The sequence below is a fragment of the Polypterus senegalus genome, chromosome 12 (assembly GCF_016835505.1).
Source record: "Polypterus senegalus isolate Bchr_013 chromosome 12, ASM1683550v1, whole genome shotgun sequence".
Classification (NCBI taxonomy): Eukaryota; Metazoa; Chordata; class Cladistia; order Polypteriformes; family Polypteridae; genus Polypterus; species Polypterus senegalus.
This window is the reverse complement of record NC_053165.1, coordinates 51,191,622-51,207,140: the sequence shown is the minus strand read 5'-3', so window position 1 is coordinate 51,207,140 and position 15,519 is coordinate 51,191,622. Positions and strand designations below refer to the sequence as shown.

General features: G+C 38.7%; 1 protein-coding gene across 1 annotated transcript in view; it reads right to left on the bottom strand.

Moving 5' to 3' along the window:
* The window catches only part of rft1 (RFT1 homolog), a 51,034-nt gene that overhangs the window by 23,048 nt on the left and 12,467 nt on the right, over positions 1-15,519 (bottom strand). The window contains exon 2 of the mRNA XM_039771839.1: positions 10,958-11,043. Within this exon, the coding sequence (XP_039627773.1) occupies positions 10,958-11,043 (86 nt within the window). The remainder of the gene's footprint in view (positions 1-10,957; positions 11,044-15,519) is intronic.

Genomic DNA, 15,519 nt, shown 5'->3' with positions numbered 1-15,519 from the left:
CTTCCATTTTTCCCTACAAGGTTTTTTTTGGGAGTTTTTACTTGTCTTCTTAGAGAGTCAAGGTTGGGGGGCTGTCAAGAGGCATGGCCTGTTAAAGCCGATTGCGGCACTTCCTGTGTGATTTTGGGCTATACAAAAATAAAATGTATTGTATTGTATTGTAGTCTATCGTTACAAAGGGATGTATTGTACCACTTGCCTTTGAGTTCAATGCATGCAAACTGTTTTCACAAATTCTGTTTTCAGAATTTCTTAAACTTTAAGCTTGATTGTATGAAAATCTATGTGCTGTCAACTTTAAAAGTGCTTCATCTGCATCATCCACGTGGGTGTCTCAGCACTACCAATAAAAAAATCTGAATAATTTTTATTTATTACGGATCCATAACTGTCTAAAATTAGGCAAAATAAAAAATTAAAATTGTTGAACGTATTGGAGTTTTCTTTATAAATATTGCAGCAAATACACTGACTAGGTGAAGATGACATTCACATCCTACTTCAACATAAAAGTTCCACGTGAATATCTATATCAGGTCAGGTCAGGTCAGATTGGGGAGAATGCACTGGTACAGCTTCTTGCTGCCCTCAACGCATGACAAAACACCCTCTAGAAATGACCAACCATCTGCTGCAGTCAGGTGTTACATGTGCGTTCCCTTGGCCTGCTCCAGCCACTCCTGGATCACCCTTGGAGAATCACATCACATGGCAGTAGTGCCATAACTGACACTCCCTCACAATGCAGGTAATGTGCCTCATTTGGGACTCCATAAACAACCACTCATTTGACACAAAGTCAAAGCTGCGGTACCCAAGGATTCTCCAAAGAGACACAGTATTGAAGGAGTCCAGTCTTTGTCTCAGGTCACTGGAAAGCATCCGTTTTTCGCAACTATATAACAAAACAGGAAGCACCAGGATTCTAAAGTCTTGGGCCTCCTCTATCCTCTTGCAAAGATATCGAGAGTGCCACACACCCCTTTCTAGTGATCTCATGATCCCCCATGCTCTCCTAATCCATCTACTGACTAAACAGGAAAAGTCACCAGAGACATGAAGGTTGTTGCCGAGGTACGAAAACCTTTTGACAAGGTTGACACTCTCTCCTCATACAGACACACTGCTGATGGCTGTGCCTAAGAGGTCATTAAAGGCCTGGATTTTGGATTTTCACCAGGACACTCACAAGCACAGATACTCACAAAGTATCGCTCAGTCTCTCGAGAGCACCAATCAGAGCTTCCATTGACAAGGCAAAGATCACAGCATTGTCGGCAAAGTTAAGATCAGTGAATCTTTCTTCACCAACAGATGCCCCACAGTCACTGGACCCCACGACCCTGCCCAACAGCCAGACTATGCAAGCATTCAACAGAGTAGAAGCAAGAACACACCCCTGATGAACCACAGAATCAACTGTGAAAGATGCAGAAGTTCTGCCTCCACTCTGCACAACACTCACAGTACCAGCATAATGGCCGGCCATGATATCCAGCAACTTCAGGGGGGATCCTGCAAAGTGTCAGGATGTCCCACAGGGCACATTGACCAACGCTTTATGAAAATCGACAAAGGCTGCAAAGAAACTGCTGATATTTGCATTTGCGCTTGATAAGAACCCTCACTGCCAGTTTTTTTATGTCTGGTTTTACACCTATGAAGTCTACCATCGACAGCAATATCTACTATATAGCTCATTGTTTTAATCAAAATATTTAGCATTGTAACATTATCTATCTGAATCAGTGTTTCTAAAACTAGGGGTCCCTATATCATTGTGTAATAAAATTAGTCTAGTTCACCTAAGAGCAAATTCCAGAGCAAGCGATATATCATCCTCTATTAATGCACTATTTATTGCTGATAGTAGCTGATCTTTTAAACAATGCTCACAGTGAAGTTTAGTTTGTGTGGTGAAAGAATTTAATAAACATTCTCCACAGCACCACCACCCTCTCACATAACCTGATGTATCAATCAAATTCTGATGTCTGACAAGCAGAGACGTGTAAGAAAGGGGGAGACAGAGAAGATTGTGATGTGATGGGTGAGGGTATATATAGTGGTATGGCAGTGTTAATCACGTATACATATGTATACGTATGTATGTGTATATATATATATATATATATATATATATATATATATATATATATATATATACACATATATACATACAGTGGGATGCAAAAGTTTGGGCAATCTTGTTAATAGTCATTATTTTCCTGTATAAATCGTTGGTTGTTACGATAAAAATGTCAGTTTAAATATATCATATAGGAACACACACAGTGATATTTGAGAAGTGAAATGAAGTTTATTGGATTTACAGAAAGTGTGCAATAATTGTTCAAACAAAATCAGGCAGGTGCATAAATTTGGGCACCACAAAAAAGAAATGAAATCAATATTTAGTAGATCCGCCTTTTGCAGAAATTACAGCCTCTAAACGCTTCCTGTAGGTTCCAATGAGAGTCTGGATTGTGGTTGAAGGTATTTTGGACCATTCCTCTTTACAAAACATCTCTAGTTCATTCAGGTTTGATGGCTTCCGAGCATGGACAGCTCTCTTTAACTCACACCACAGATTTTCAATTATATTCAGGTCTGAAGACTGAGATGGCCATTCCAGAACGTTGTACTTGTTCCTCTGCATGAATGCCTTAGTGGATTTTGAGCAGTGTTTGGTCGTTGTCTTGTTGAAAGATCCAGCCCGGCGCAGCTTCAGCTTTGTCACTGATTCCTGGACATTGGTCTCCAGAATCTGCTGATACTGAGTGGAATCCATGCGTCCCTCAACTTTGACAAGATTCCCAGTCCCTGCACTGGCCACACAGCCCCACAGCATGATGGAACCACCAAAATATTTTACTGTAGGTAGCAGGTGTTTTTCTTGGAATGCTGTGTTCTTTTTCCTCCATGCATAACGCCCTTGTTATGCCCAAATAACTCAATTTTAGTTTCATCAGTCCACAGCACCTTATTCCAAAATGAAGCTGGCTTGTCCAAATGTGCTTGAGCATACCTCAAGCGGCTCTGTTTGTGCTTCCTCTGCATCACTCTCGCATACAGCATCTCCTTGTGTAAAGTGCGCCGAATGGTTGAACGATGCACAGTAACTCCATCTGCTGCAAGATGATGTTGTAGGTCTTTGGTGCTGGTCTGTGGGTTGACTCTGACTGTTCTCACCATTCATCGCTTCTGTCTATCTGAAATCTTTCTTGGTCTGCCACTTCGAGCCTTAACTTGAACTGAGCCTGTGGTCTTCTATTTCTTCAATATGTTCCTAACTGTGGAAACAGACAGCTTAAATCTCTGGGACAGCTTTCTGTATCCTTCCCCTAAACCATGATGGTGAACAATCTTTGTCTTCAGGTCATTTGAGAGTTGTTTTGTGACCCCCATGTTGCTACTCTTCAGAGAAAATTAAAGGAGGAGGGAAACTTACAATTGACCCCTTTAAATACTCTTTCTCATTATAGGATTCACCTGTGTATGTAGGTCAGGGGTCACTGAGCTTACCAAGCCAATTTGAGTTCCAATAATTAGTTCTAAAAGTTTTGGAATCAATAAAATGACAACGGTGCCCAAATTTATGCACCTGCCTGATTTTGTTTGAACAATTATTGCACACTTTCTGTAAATCCAATAAACTTCATTTCACTTCTCAAATATCACTGTGTGTGTCTCCTATATGATATATTTAACTGACATTTTTTATCGTAACAATCAACAATTTATACAGGAAAATAATGGCTATTAACAAGGTTGCCCAAACTTTTGCATCCCACTGTATATGGAAGTGAGCGAAGGTCTGTGAAACGGTTTACATATTTGTAGCTAGCAATCCACAAAGGGAGAAAATGAATCACATATCTTAAAATAGTTTATTCCTGAGCTATCAACAACCTACTAGGTGTTGTCATCAGAGGTAAACAATTAAGTATCTATCTATCTATCTATTAGACATACATGAACCAAAGGGCAATATATAGCAAATATATAGGGTGGGGGGTGCAAGGGGGAGTGTGAATCAATAAGGTGGGGTTCGGAAGATATTGGTCATAAAGTCTTTTATGACCAATGGCATTTTGCTGCCATGTGCATCTGTTGTGCATTTGGTTTTATGGATATGGCCATTTTGTGCCAGCCTCTAATTTTCATTGACAGAATCACAAGCATTTGTCACTAAAGAAAACTAGTGTTGAGTCATCGATTAACAAAGCGTTTTGATATTTTCACAAGCACTTTCAAAGTTTTCAAGTTTTTTTAAGGTGATGAAGCACAGCAGCTAGTAAACTAATCCCATTCTTTTCTACAATACCAAAAAACTGCATTTCCTTCAAAATGAAAGATACAGTTCAAGCTTCATGGAGATACTGTAGAATCTCTGTGGGTATCAGTAAAGAAAGTGTATAGGACGAAGGTGAATATTATTCTTAGCCATCATGTTATTCAGTCCTCTCTTTTGACTACACATACTAAGGTAGTGGTAATTTTTAAAATATAATATTAAATTGCTTCTCATAATATAAAAGGCAAATTCACTTTGGCACAATTTGCACGTGACCTTGGATTTTGTTTTCATTTTTCTATTCAAAGCCCAGAAGCCAAAATGCTTCCACACAGTACTTTGGAAGTGATGTGATGTGATAATTACTCTTTCAGACCCACATTATTCTGTCCACTCAACAATGTGTCAAATTAGTCATTGCTGTTAAGCAGAATAGGCAATCTGTCTTGTGCTATTGGCAGCTATTATGCTGCATAAATTATTTAGCCTTTCATGCTCAAGCAAGCTCAAAACACAAACATGTTTTCTCTGTTCCTTCTGAATACCTCTGTAATTGTTTTTAACATTTTACTTCAATTTTGAATATTCCAGCTAAAATGTATATTTGAATATACTTGGCATAATGATATAAATGTGACAATGCTGGTTTCTAGGATATATAATATACAGACTATATTTACAACTGATGCTGTTTCATCTTCTAAGTAGTATGGTGACACACAATGCACTAGTCAGACCACACCTGGAGTATTGTTTGCAGTTCTGGTCACCACGCTACAAGAAAGACATAGCATCACTTGAAGTTGTGCAGAAGGACAAATTAATTAATAATCCCAATGTGTTAAATGATGCAAATATAAATTTAAATTTCACCAGTTATGCAAATCTATTTTCTCAATTTGGAAGAAAGCAGTCAAAGGAAAAAATCTGGATGTGCGAGTTCGGCACTGCATATGTATCAGTGGGTACCTCTACTTCCACAAACACACCAAAATCTACACTTTTCTTTTGAAGACTCATAAAAAGAATGAACTTTTCTATGAGGTTAGCATTTCTACTCCTTGGATTTTTGTACTCCAATGTTCTGGCTTAGAACTTTACTTCTAGTCATAACCCATACAGAGTCTGCACATTCTCTATACTGTACTCTGTCTTTCCTGCCACATGTCCAAATACATGCAGGGTTGGTTTATTGGTGACTGTAAAGTGGCCCCTGTGTGGGTGTGGGTGTGTGTGTAATTGGGCTATGAGATGCAATGGTGTCCTGTCCAGCTGTTTCATGCCTTGCACCCAGTACTGCCAGCACCGGTTTTTGCGGCAGGAACCCTTATGTTAATCAATACTACTATACAGTAAATGATACCCAGGAAAAAAGATAACTTTTTTAATTCAGTCTCTAAAATATTATATAGGTGCAAGGCAGAAACCTATCCTGGATAAAGTGCCAGTCATTGAGAGGACAACTTCATCTCACCAGCTAAAAGGGAAGTTTGACATTTTTCAAGTCAAAATTATTTCTTCACAATGTATCTTGACACTTGAATCCCTGAAGCCTACGAAAAAAAACTCGTAATCCCAGCCCACTTACCCAGATCATTGTAGACATGGAACACACATGAAATGCATACATTCCAAATAACTATACAGGTTTTCCCCAAGTTACGGACAACCAACCAATAACTTACGAATGGGGCTGCAGCTGCGATGCATGCGCCTCAGTAACTGCCGCTCCGTCATCTTCGGCCTGGGGACACTGCAAGCAGTGTGGCTGGACGAAGGCTTAGGGGGTATGGGTGATTTCGCTGCTCGCGCAGTGTAGTGTCCCTTGATGGGGCGGTTCGCTGCCGCCGCAGCTACTGCTCCTGACTGGACGAAGGCTGGATGGAGTGGAGGGGGGCATTTCACTGCCCACTGACCACACACGGCTTCCCAGTTCGTTCTTTGTGGGCGGCTGGTAATGCAGCAAGCGTTGACCAGGTTGTGGTGGTAGGGAGGCCATTGAGGGTGAACGGGGCGGGGGAGGGGTAGCATTGTAGTGTGCCTTGGTTGGCTGCCTGTTGTATGGGGGCGGTGGTGGGCAATTCACTACCTGCCTTTGGCCGCACTGTGTTCTTTCTCAGTGGGCGGATGCTGCAGGCAGCATACTGTAGTGGAGGTGACTGTGTGGTGGGCGGGTGGTGAACCGCCCCTCGCCACCCCCATTCATATTCAATATCAAGCCTGCTTGTACTGTTACGCACATAGCATGAAGTCGTCTCTTGTCAGTACATCAGACGTGTTAACGACGAGTGCCTTCCTGCTGTGATAGCGTGTACAGTGCTGTGCAGAAGACCTCATCTTAACCTTTTGTCTTCACCCTTCAAGAATGTCTCTGAAACACAAATCTGATGCAAGTGCTGGTGATACAGTAAAGAAGAGAAAAACCATCACCATTGAAAATAAAGTAGAAATAATAAAAAGGTCAGAGAGAGGTAAACCTCCATCATTCATTGGCAAAGCACTTGGTTACAGTTGGCCAACAATAGCATTTATTAAAATAATGTACCTCTTCCGACTTACATACAAATTAAACTTAAGTACAAACCTACAGTCCCTATCTCGTACGTAACCTGGGGGACGCCTGTATACTGTATTATTTACCCTATACAACTCCAGGAACCTCACATGCAGATAAGGAGCCTTGACTTGAGCTGGGAGAACTTTTTGCCCGAGATGAGCTCTGTCACGGCAGGAGAATGGGACAGCAGGCTGCTTGCTGCTTGACACGTTTACAAAACAAAAGACGCTGATGGAGAGGTGCGAAGGGAGTTAAGGTGGGCCGGGATTACGAGTTTTTTCGTAGGCTTCAGGCATTCTACAGTAGTGTTAATAAAAGGGTGTTTGTGTATTTATGGGTCAATCCAGTTGTTATGTTCCTGTCACTTCAATAGATGGCACATCACAAATATTTGTGATTTTATTACTACAAATGTTTGTGATGTGCCATCTACCGGAATGATAAAGGGAATGCATTTTATTACTGCATGCATTACAAAATACATTCCAATAGATGATGCACTGCAAACATCTTAGACGCACAGCTAGTCATTGTAAATATAAATATGCCACAATAAATCACATCCTAAAGAGAAACACATTTTAGAAATGTTAAAACATAACTAGCTTGCTCTTGTGGTTTATAAAAGAACTAGGTTTCCAGAGTGAAAAAATACCTTTAAACTTACCAAATATGTTAACTTAGAAGTAGCAGAGTTTTTGATTTAAGAAAACATGCCTTCCACATTTATGAGGCATAGTTGTGACCACAAAAGTAAACTGGAAATAATACATTTTAGCACAGATTCTTCATTTTATTTTCTCAAAGTAAAGACCAGTTTCTTGCTTACTTGTCATCTACGGAGTTATGACAAACTCCCCCGACTCTCAAGTCTCCTACATTTTCCAAGCTATATTCTGCTTATTATCCTGCTTTTGCTTCTGCAGTTATATATCTTCAGGGTTTATGCTCTGCCATGGCTTGTAACAACAGACAGGAATGCAGTTAAATCATATATTCTATTGCTTCTTTAAGAGTCATAATATTAAACTGAAATTATTACCATTTTCCCATTGTAATTTTTTTTTACTTATATTTGTCATTGTATATGTTTATTCCACATCATCATTTTTTGCTGTAATTGGTGTTGTTAGCTTTTGTTAGTGTGACTAAGTATTTAAAATTTATAATTGTGAAATTAAAGCTTGATTATAAGTTTAATAAAATTTTAATTTCTTCTCCATTTTGCAGTGTATATTCACAAAGAAGTAATTTTACAAATTGAAATTTTAACATAGATATTAATGCTTTAAATTCTGAAATGAAACTACATGAGCTCAACTGAGAGCTGACTTAGAAGTTTCTAGTACTTTATAAATAAGACATTAACTGAAACATTAAATAATATACTAATATATATATAAAGAATACTTTTTAAAAACCACACTTATATTAAGTTAAAAAGTGAACTAAAAAGTAAAAAATAAGTCTCTCATACACAATACACACTAAAATAAAAGCATGGGTGCTTTTGAAAAGATTTTAATAAGTGTTTTTTGAATGTTGATTGCCCATGCTTTTATTTTACGAGTGATGTATGAGATACTTAATTTTTTAGTACACTTTTTAACTTAATATAAGTGTAGCTTTAAAAGTGTGTGTATATATATATATATATATATATATATATAGGGTTTGTTTTAGTATAAATTTGTAATCATTATTTTAACACTTCCTTTAATATTTCTATCTGTTACTAGAGCCATCTATTGGTGAAATCCTGAACTATTCTTCATATAAAAATGTAATTTCTTAATTAATATGGATTAATTAGTGAAACTGATTATTGATTCATGTATTGTCATCAGAAGTGAGTAAGTGTGCAATATTTCAAGTCATTTGGACAATAAGAAGTGGGTTAAATATCGATTACAAGATTTGTACCAGAGAACAAAGGTGAAGTTAAAATAAGTGTGGTAATAATAATAATAATAATAATAATAAAAAATATTAAATACAATTACACTTATGATCGCTCACAATCTTCTTTCTCGTACTGTAGTAAACGTGTAGGCTACTATTCACATGCAGTGTTTGAAAGTTTTAATACAGTATGGCATGAGAAAGATTGGTCATTTTCAGCTGCAGTTCATGACCCAGAATCACAGCTAATGAATGAATGGTTGCTCTGGGTTATACTTCATTCCATGGCGCCAGAAAGCGGTGACATGCAAGGAACACTTACTATCCTGTGTACAAGTAACAATACTACTACATATCCTACATAATTTGTAATGTTATACTTTGTCTAGTTTGTCCTTTACTTTTTTATCAATAAGTGCTAGATATACTGTATATTTAACTACAAAATCAAACTCAACAGCCATGCTACAGTGGTGTGAAAAACTATTTGCCCCCTTCCTGATTTCTTATTCTTTTGCATGTTTGTCACACAAAATGTTTCTGATCATCAAACACATTTAACCATTAGTCAAATATAACACAAGTAAACACAAAATGCAGTTTTTAAATGATGGTTTTTATTATTTAGGGAGAAAAAAAAATCCAAACCTACATGGCCCTGTGTGAAAAAGTAATTGCCCCCTGAACCTAATAACTGGTTGGGCCACCCTTAGCAGCAATAACAGCAATCAAGCGTTTGCGATAACTTGCAATGAGTCTTTTACAGCGCTCTGGAGGAATTTTGGCCCACTCATCTTTGCAGAATTGTTGTAATTCAGCTTTATTTGAGGGTTTTCTAGCATGAACCGCCTTTTTATGGTCATGCCATAGCATCTCAATTGGATTCAGGTCAGGACTTTGACTAGGCCACTCCAAAGTCTTCATTTTGTTTTTCTTCATCCATTCAGAGGTGGATTTGCTGGTGTGTTTTGGGTCATTGTCCTGTTGCAGCACCCAAGATCGCTTCAGCTTGAGTTGACGAACAGATGGCCGGACATTCTCCTTCAGGATTTTTTGGTAGACAGTAGAATTCATGGTTCCATCTATCACAGCAAGTCTTCCAGGTCCTGAAGCAGCAAAACAACCCCAGACCATCACACTACCACCACCATATTTTACTGTTGGTATGATGTTCTTTTTCTGAAATGCTGTGTTCCTTTTACGCCAGATGCAACGGGACATTTGCCTTCCAAAAAGTTCAACTTTTGTCTCATCAGTCCACAAGGTATTTTCCCAAAAGTCTTGGCAATCATTGAGATGTTCCCGAGCCCTAATGTTCTTTTTGCTTAACAGTAGTTTGCGTCTTGGAAATCTGCCATGCAGGCCGTTTTTGCCCAGTCTCTTTCTTATGGTGGAGTCATGAACACTGACCTTAATTGAGGCAAGTGAGGCCTGCAGTTCTTTAGACGTTGTCCTGGGGTCTTTGTGACCTCTCGGATGAGTCGTCTCTGTGCTCTTGGGGTAATTTTGGTCGGCCGGCCACTCCTGGGAAGGTTCACCACTGTTCCATGTTTTTGCCATTTGTGGATAATAGCTCTCACTGTGGTTCGCTGGAGTCCCAAAGCTTTAGAAATGGCTTTATAACCTTTACCAGACTGATAGATCTCAATTACTTCTGTTCTCATTTGTTCCTGAATTTCTTTGGATCTTGGCATGATGTCTAGCTTTTGAGGTGCTTTTGGTCTACTTCTCTGTGTCAGGCAGCTCCTATTTAAGTGATTTCTTGATTGAAACAGGTGTGGCAGTAATCGGGCCTGGGGTGGCTACGGAAATTGAACTCAGGTGTGATACACCACAGTTAGGTTATTTTTAACAAGGGGGCAATTACTTTTCACACAGGGCCATGTAGGTTTGGATTTTTTTTCTCCCTAAATAATAAAAAACACCATTTAAAAACTGCATTTTGTGTTTACTTGTGTTATATTTGACTAATAGTTAAATGTGTTTGATGATCAGAAACATTTTGTGTGACAAACATGCAAAAGAATAAGAAATCAGGAAGGGGGCAAATAGTTTTTCACACCACTGTATTCACAGCAAGCCTTAAACAACTGGAAAAGGAGAAAATAAATAAAGAATGGCAAGAAAATACTACTACAATATAAAGGGTTAAAAATGAAAACCAACAGAATAGTTCCAACACACAACAAGGCACATTTTACCTGACATTTACCACTCCAATGATTTCCTTGGATACAAAGCGGAGAGTAAAGGCATTGAGGACAAATGTGAGCACTCTGAACAATACCTAGTTGGAGACAAAAAAAAAACAAAATCATAATGACATATGTCTTATAACAATACTACCAGGAGAAGCATTTTAAAATAACTTCAGAGTTGTCTGGTTTTCATTTTAATGTTGAACTACACTACATGAAGAATTATTTTGTATCAATAAAATAAATAAGTACATTTTTCTCTATTGAAAATTGCTTCTATCAAAACCAATATTAATATTTTGAAATAATGAGCGACTAATTTGTGATAATGCTCACATATTCAAACTGCTATATAAAAGCAAAATGAATTGGGGACAAAAAGTATAATCTAATTTAATCTAATCTAAAGAAAATCAAGCAAAACGTTATGCGACTCAGAATAGCACTGACAATAAAATGTCACAGAAAGGCAGAAAAAAATATCAGTTATTGAGTGCAAGTGATGGGTCTTCAGGTTTGTCTTGTTACATATGCCCTTTTGTTCTCCACATTTACACAGAAACTACCAGACCAACTCCCACAAATGTGAAACTTTTTTACTGGTATGACTCAGAAGTCTGCTTTCACAGATTACACTGTCACTTAAAGAGCTTGACTTCGGAGAACTGTAGGTTCATGGCAGGAAGTTAAAAACATTCTCAAACAGAAAAAGAAACCACTTCAGTCAAGCTAGCAGGACATTTGGCCTTTAAGCCTAGCATTAATATGTGTCTTGTGTCTGAATTGTGATTTAATTTAGTCTTCAGTGTCCGTATTATATCTAGAACATGATCTGTTGTCACAGATGTGCAAAAAATATGAAACAGATTTGCATGTTATACTTCCATTACTTTTCTGGCCTCCTCTGAATGCAGTTTGAATAATCCAATTACAATCCAACCACAAGTGCATTTCTACCTGATATCTTGGTATGTTTTGTTTTTACTTTTGATTGGTCTCGTGGCAGCATTTTGTAACCATTTCTAGTTTAAAAACTGCTAACCAACAGACAGACAGCATACAACATAATGGCTTCAAAATATTTTATTGCAGATAGAAAGGAATTTTAGAAAAGTCCCCACAGTGAAGCATGGCGGTGGCAGCATCATGCTGTGGGGGTGTTTTTCAGCTGCAGGGACAGGATGACTGGTTGCAATCGAGGGAAAGATGAATGCGGCCAAGTACAGGGATATCCTGGACAAAAACCTTCTCCAGAGTGCCAAGGACCTCAGACTGAGCCGAAGGTTTACCTTCCAACAAGACAATGACCCAAAGCACACAGCTAAAATAACGAAGGAGTGGCTTCACAACAACTCTGTGACTGTTCTTGAATGGCCCAGCCAGAGCCCTGACTTAAACCCAATTGAGCATCTCTGGAGAGACCTAAAAATGGCTGTCCACCAACGTTTACCATCCAACCTGACAGAACTGGAGAGGATCTGCAAGGAGGAATGGCAGAGGATCCCCAAATCCAGGTGTGAAAAACTTGTTGCATCTTTCCCAAGAAGACTCATGGCTGTATTAGCTCAAAAGGGTGCTTCTACTAAATACTGAGCAAAGGGTCTGAATACTTAGGACCACGTGATATTTCAGTTTTTCTTTATTAATAAATCTGCAACAATTTCAAAAATTCTTTTTTTTGTCTGTCAATATGGGGTGCTGTGTGTACATTAATGAGGGAAAAATTAATTTAAAAGATTTTAGCAAACGGCTGCAATATAACAAAGAGTGAAAAATTGAAGGGGGTCTGAATACTTTCCGTACCCACTGTATATATATGGTTTATTATATATGTACATACATTGTGTAATTAACAGAAGTGTTAGCACTGACACAGCAAGATTATTTGTTTATTTAAAGGAAAAATGTATAAAATCAAAATACAACCCAATCAAATGAAAATGATACAGTATAAAAAGCATAATAATATGTTGTGAAGATAATCCGTGACACTCAGCACTCCAGCTCCATAGTAGTGAGACAGTTACACAACAAGAGAGCCGCAGCATGCGTCACACATGGGCATCTGATGATCACCATCCTGACTCTATCAAGGTCTGTAATACCACTCCAGGACAAGAGAAGGCACAGTCACTAACCATATCATCTCTTTTTGTCCTTTCAGGACAGATAAATTGCCTCTTAAAGGCAACTGGACTCCGCACTCAGCATCCCAGAGGTCCCACCTATGTGGAATGGGACAGTGTAAAGCTGAGATGCTCCCAGAAATGGGTGTCTCACCTCAGGTAGAAGCCTCTGCATGTCCAATTCCCGTGACTGACCCACTCAGATGAGCCACTTTTTCCACTGAGCCTAACTGGCTAAGACATCAAGCCTGATTTCTGTTGCAGAACAGAGCAATTACTTATGTTCAGTTTTTTGGACAACTGCATTAAACTGGGTGGCATAGTTGGCACCCCAACTTTTGTTTGAGACTCCAGTCGTCCTTCTGTTTGTCATACATGCTAACCAGAACTACCATAATGAATTCTTGACAAGTTCTGAAAAAAACTTTCTCAAAATAGCCCCATAAAGAGATTTTATGAAAAACGACTGAGTTATGTAAAATAGATTAGAATACTTCCAACCAAGTAAAATAAGTCTTAATGCAAGCAGTATGGCATAGAACATTATTAATGCTTTTTCTAACACAAGTGTATCCCACCAGGCATTACTCCAAATACTGCTGTTAAGGTATTAAGTGTGGTTTTAAAATAAAAAATATACAGACATTTTTGCCCCACATGGTTTAAGTGTAGGGTATTCACAAAATATGTGAAACAGCAATATGGACATTTGATAACACTTCACACAGGCTGAATCCTGTATATTTTAGACAGTTTTACGTGAGATATATGTGAATGATTAACCCTTTTTATTTTAATTATAGTTTTGCACACCTACAGTCATATGAAAAGGTTTGGGAACCCCTCTTAATTCTTTGGATTTTTGTTTATCACTGGCTGACCTTTCAAAGCAGCAACTTCCTTTAAATATATGACATGCCTTATGGAAACACTAGTATTTCAGCAGTGACTTTAAGTTTATTGGATTAACAGAAAATATGCAATATGCATCATAACAAAACTAGACAGGTGCATACATTTGGACACCCCAACAGAGACATTACATCAATACTTAGTTGAGCCTCCTTTTGCAAATATAGCAGCCTCTAGACGCTGTCCTCCTATAGCCTTTGAGGAGTGTCTGGATTCTGGATGGAGGCATTTCTGACCATTCTTCCATACAAAATCTCTCCAGTTCAGTTCAATTTGATGGCTGCCGAGCATGGACAGCCTGCTTCAAATCATCCCATAGATTTTTGATGATATTCAAGTCAGGTGACTGTGACGGTCATTCCAGAACATTGTCCTTCTCCCTCTGTATTAATACCTTTGTAGATTTCCAACTGTATTTTGAGTCATTGTCTTGCTGGAATATCCAACCCCTGCGTAACTTCAACTTTGTGACTGATGCTTGAACATTATCCTGAAGATTTTGTTGATACTGAGTTGAATTCATCCGACCCTTGACTTTAACAAGGGCCCCAGTCCCTGAACTGGCCACACAGCCCCACAGAATGATGGAACCTCCATCAAATTTGACAGTAGGTAGCAGGTGTTTTTCTTGGAATGCGGTGTTCTTCTTCTGCCATGCAAAGCACTTTTTGTTATGACCAAATAACTCAATTTTTGTCTCATCAGTCCAAAGCACTTTGTTCCAAAATGAATCTGGCTTGTCTAAATGAGCATTTCAATACAACAAGCGACTCTGTTTGCGGTGTGAGTGCAGAAAGGGGCTTCTTTCTCATCACCCTGCCATACAGATGTTCTTTGTGCAAATTGCACTGAATTGTAGAATGATGTACAGATCCACCATCTGCAGCAAGTGTTCTTGTAGGTCTTTGGAGGTGATCTGTGGGTTGTCTGTAAACATTCTCACAATCCTGCACATATGCCGCTCATTGTATTTTTCTTGGCCTGCCAGACCTGCTGGGATTAACATCAACTGTGCCTGTGGCCTTCCATTTCCTGATTCCATTACTTACAGTTGAAACTGACAGTTTAAACCTCTGAGAGAGCTTTTTGTAGCCTTCCCCTAAACCAGGAGACTGAACAATCTTTGTTTTCAGATCTTTTGAGAGTTGCTTTGAGGATCCCATGCTGTCTGTCACTCTTCAGAGGAGAGTCAAAGGGAAGCACAACTTGCAATTGACCACCTTAAATACCTTTTCTCATGATTGGACACACCTGTCTACGAAGTTCAAGGCTTAATGAGCTAATCCAATCAATTTGGTGAGCAAGTAATCAGTACTGAGCAGTTACATGCATTCAAATCAGCAAAATTACAAGGGGACCCACATTTTGCACAGCCAGTTTTTCACATTTGATTTAATTTCATACAACTAAATACGGCTTCACTAAAATCCTTTGTTCGGAAAACACCCCAGTACTCAGATGTTCCTAGGAAATGAAAGACATACCATTGTTATCTATTATGCAGGCTGAGAGGGGTTCCCAAACTTT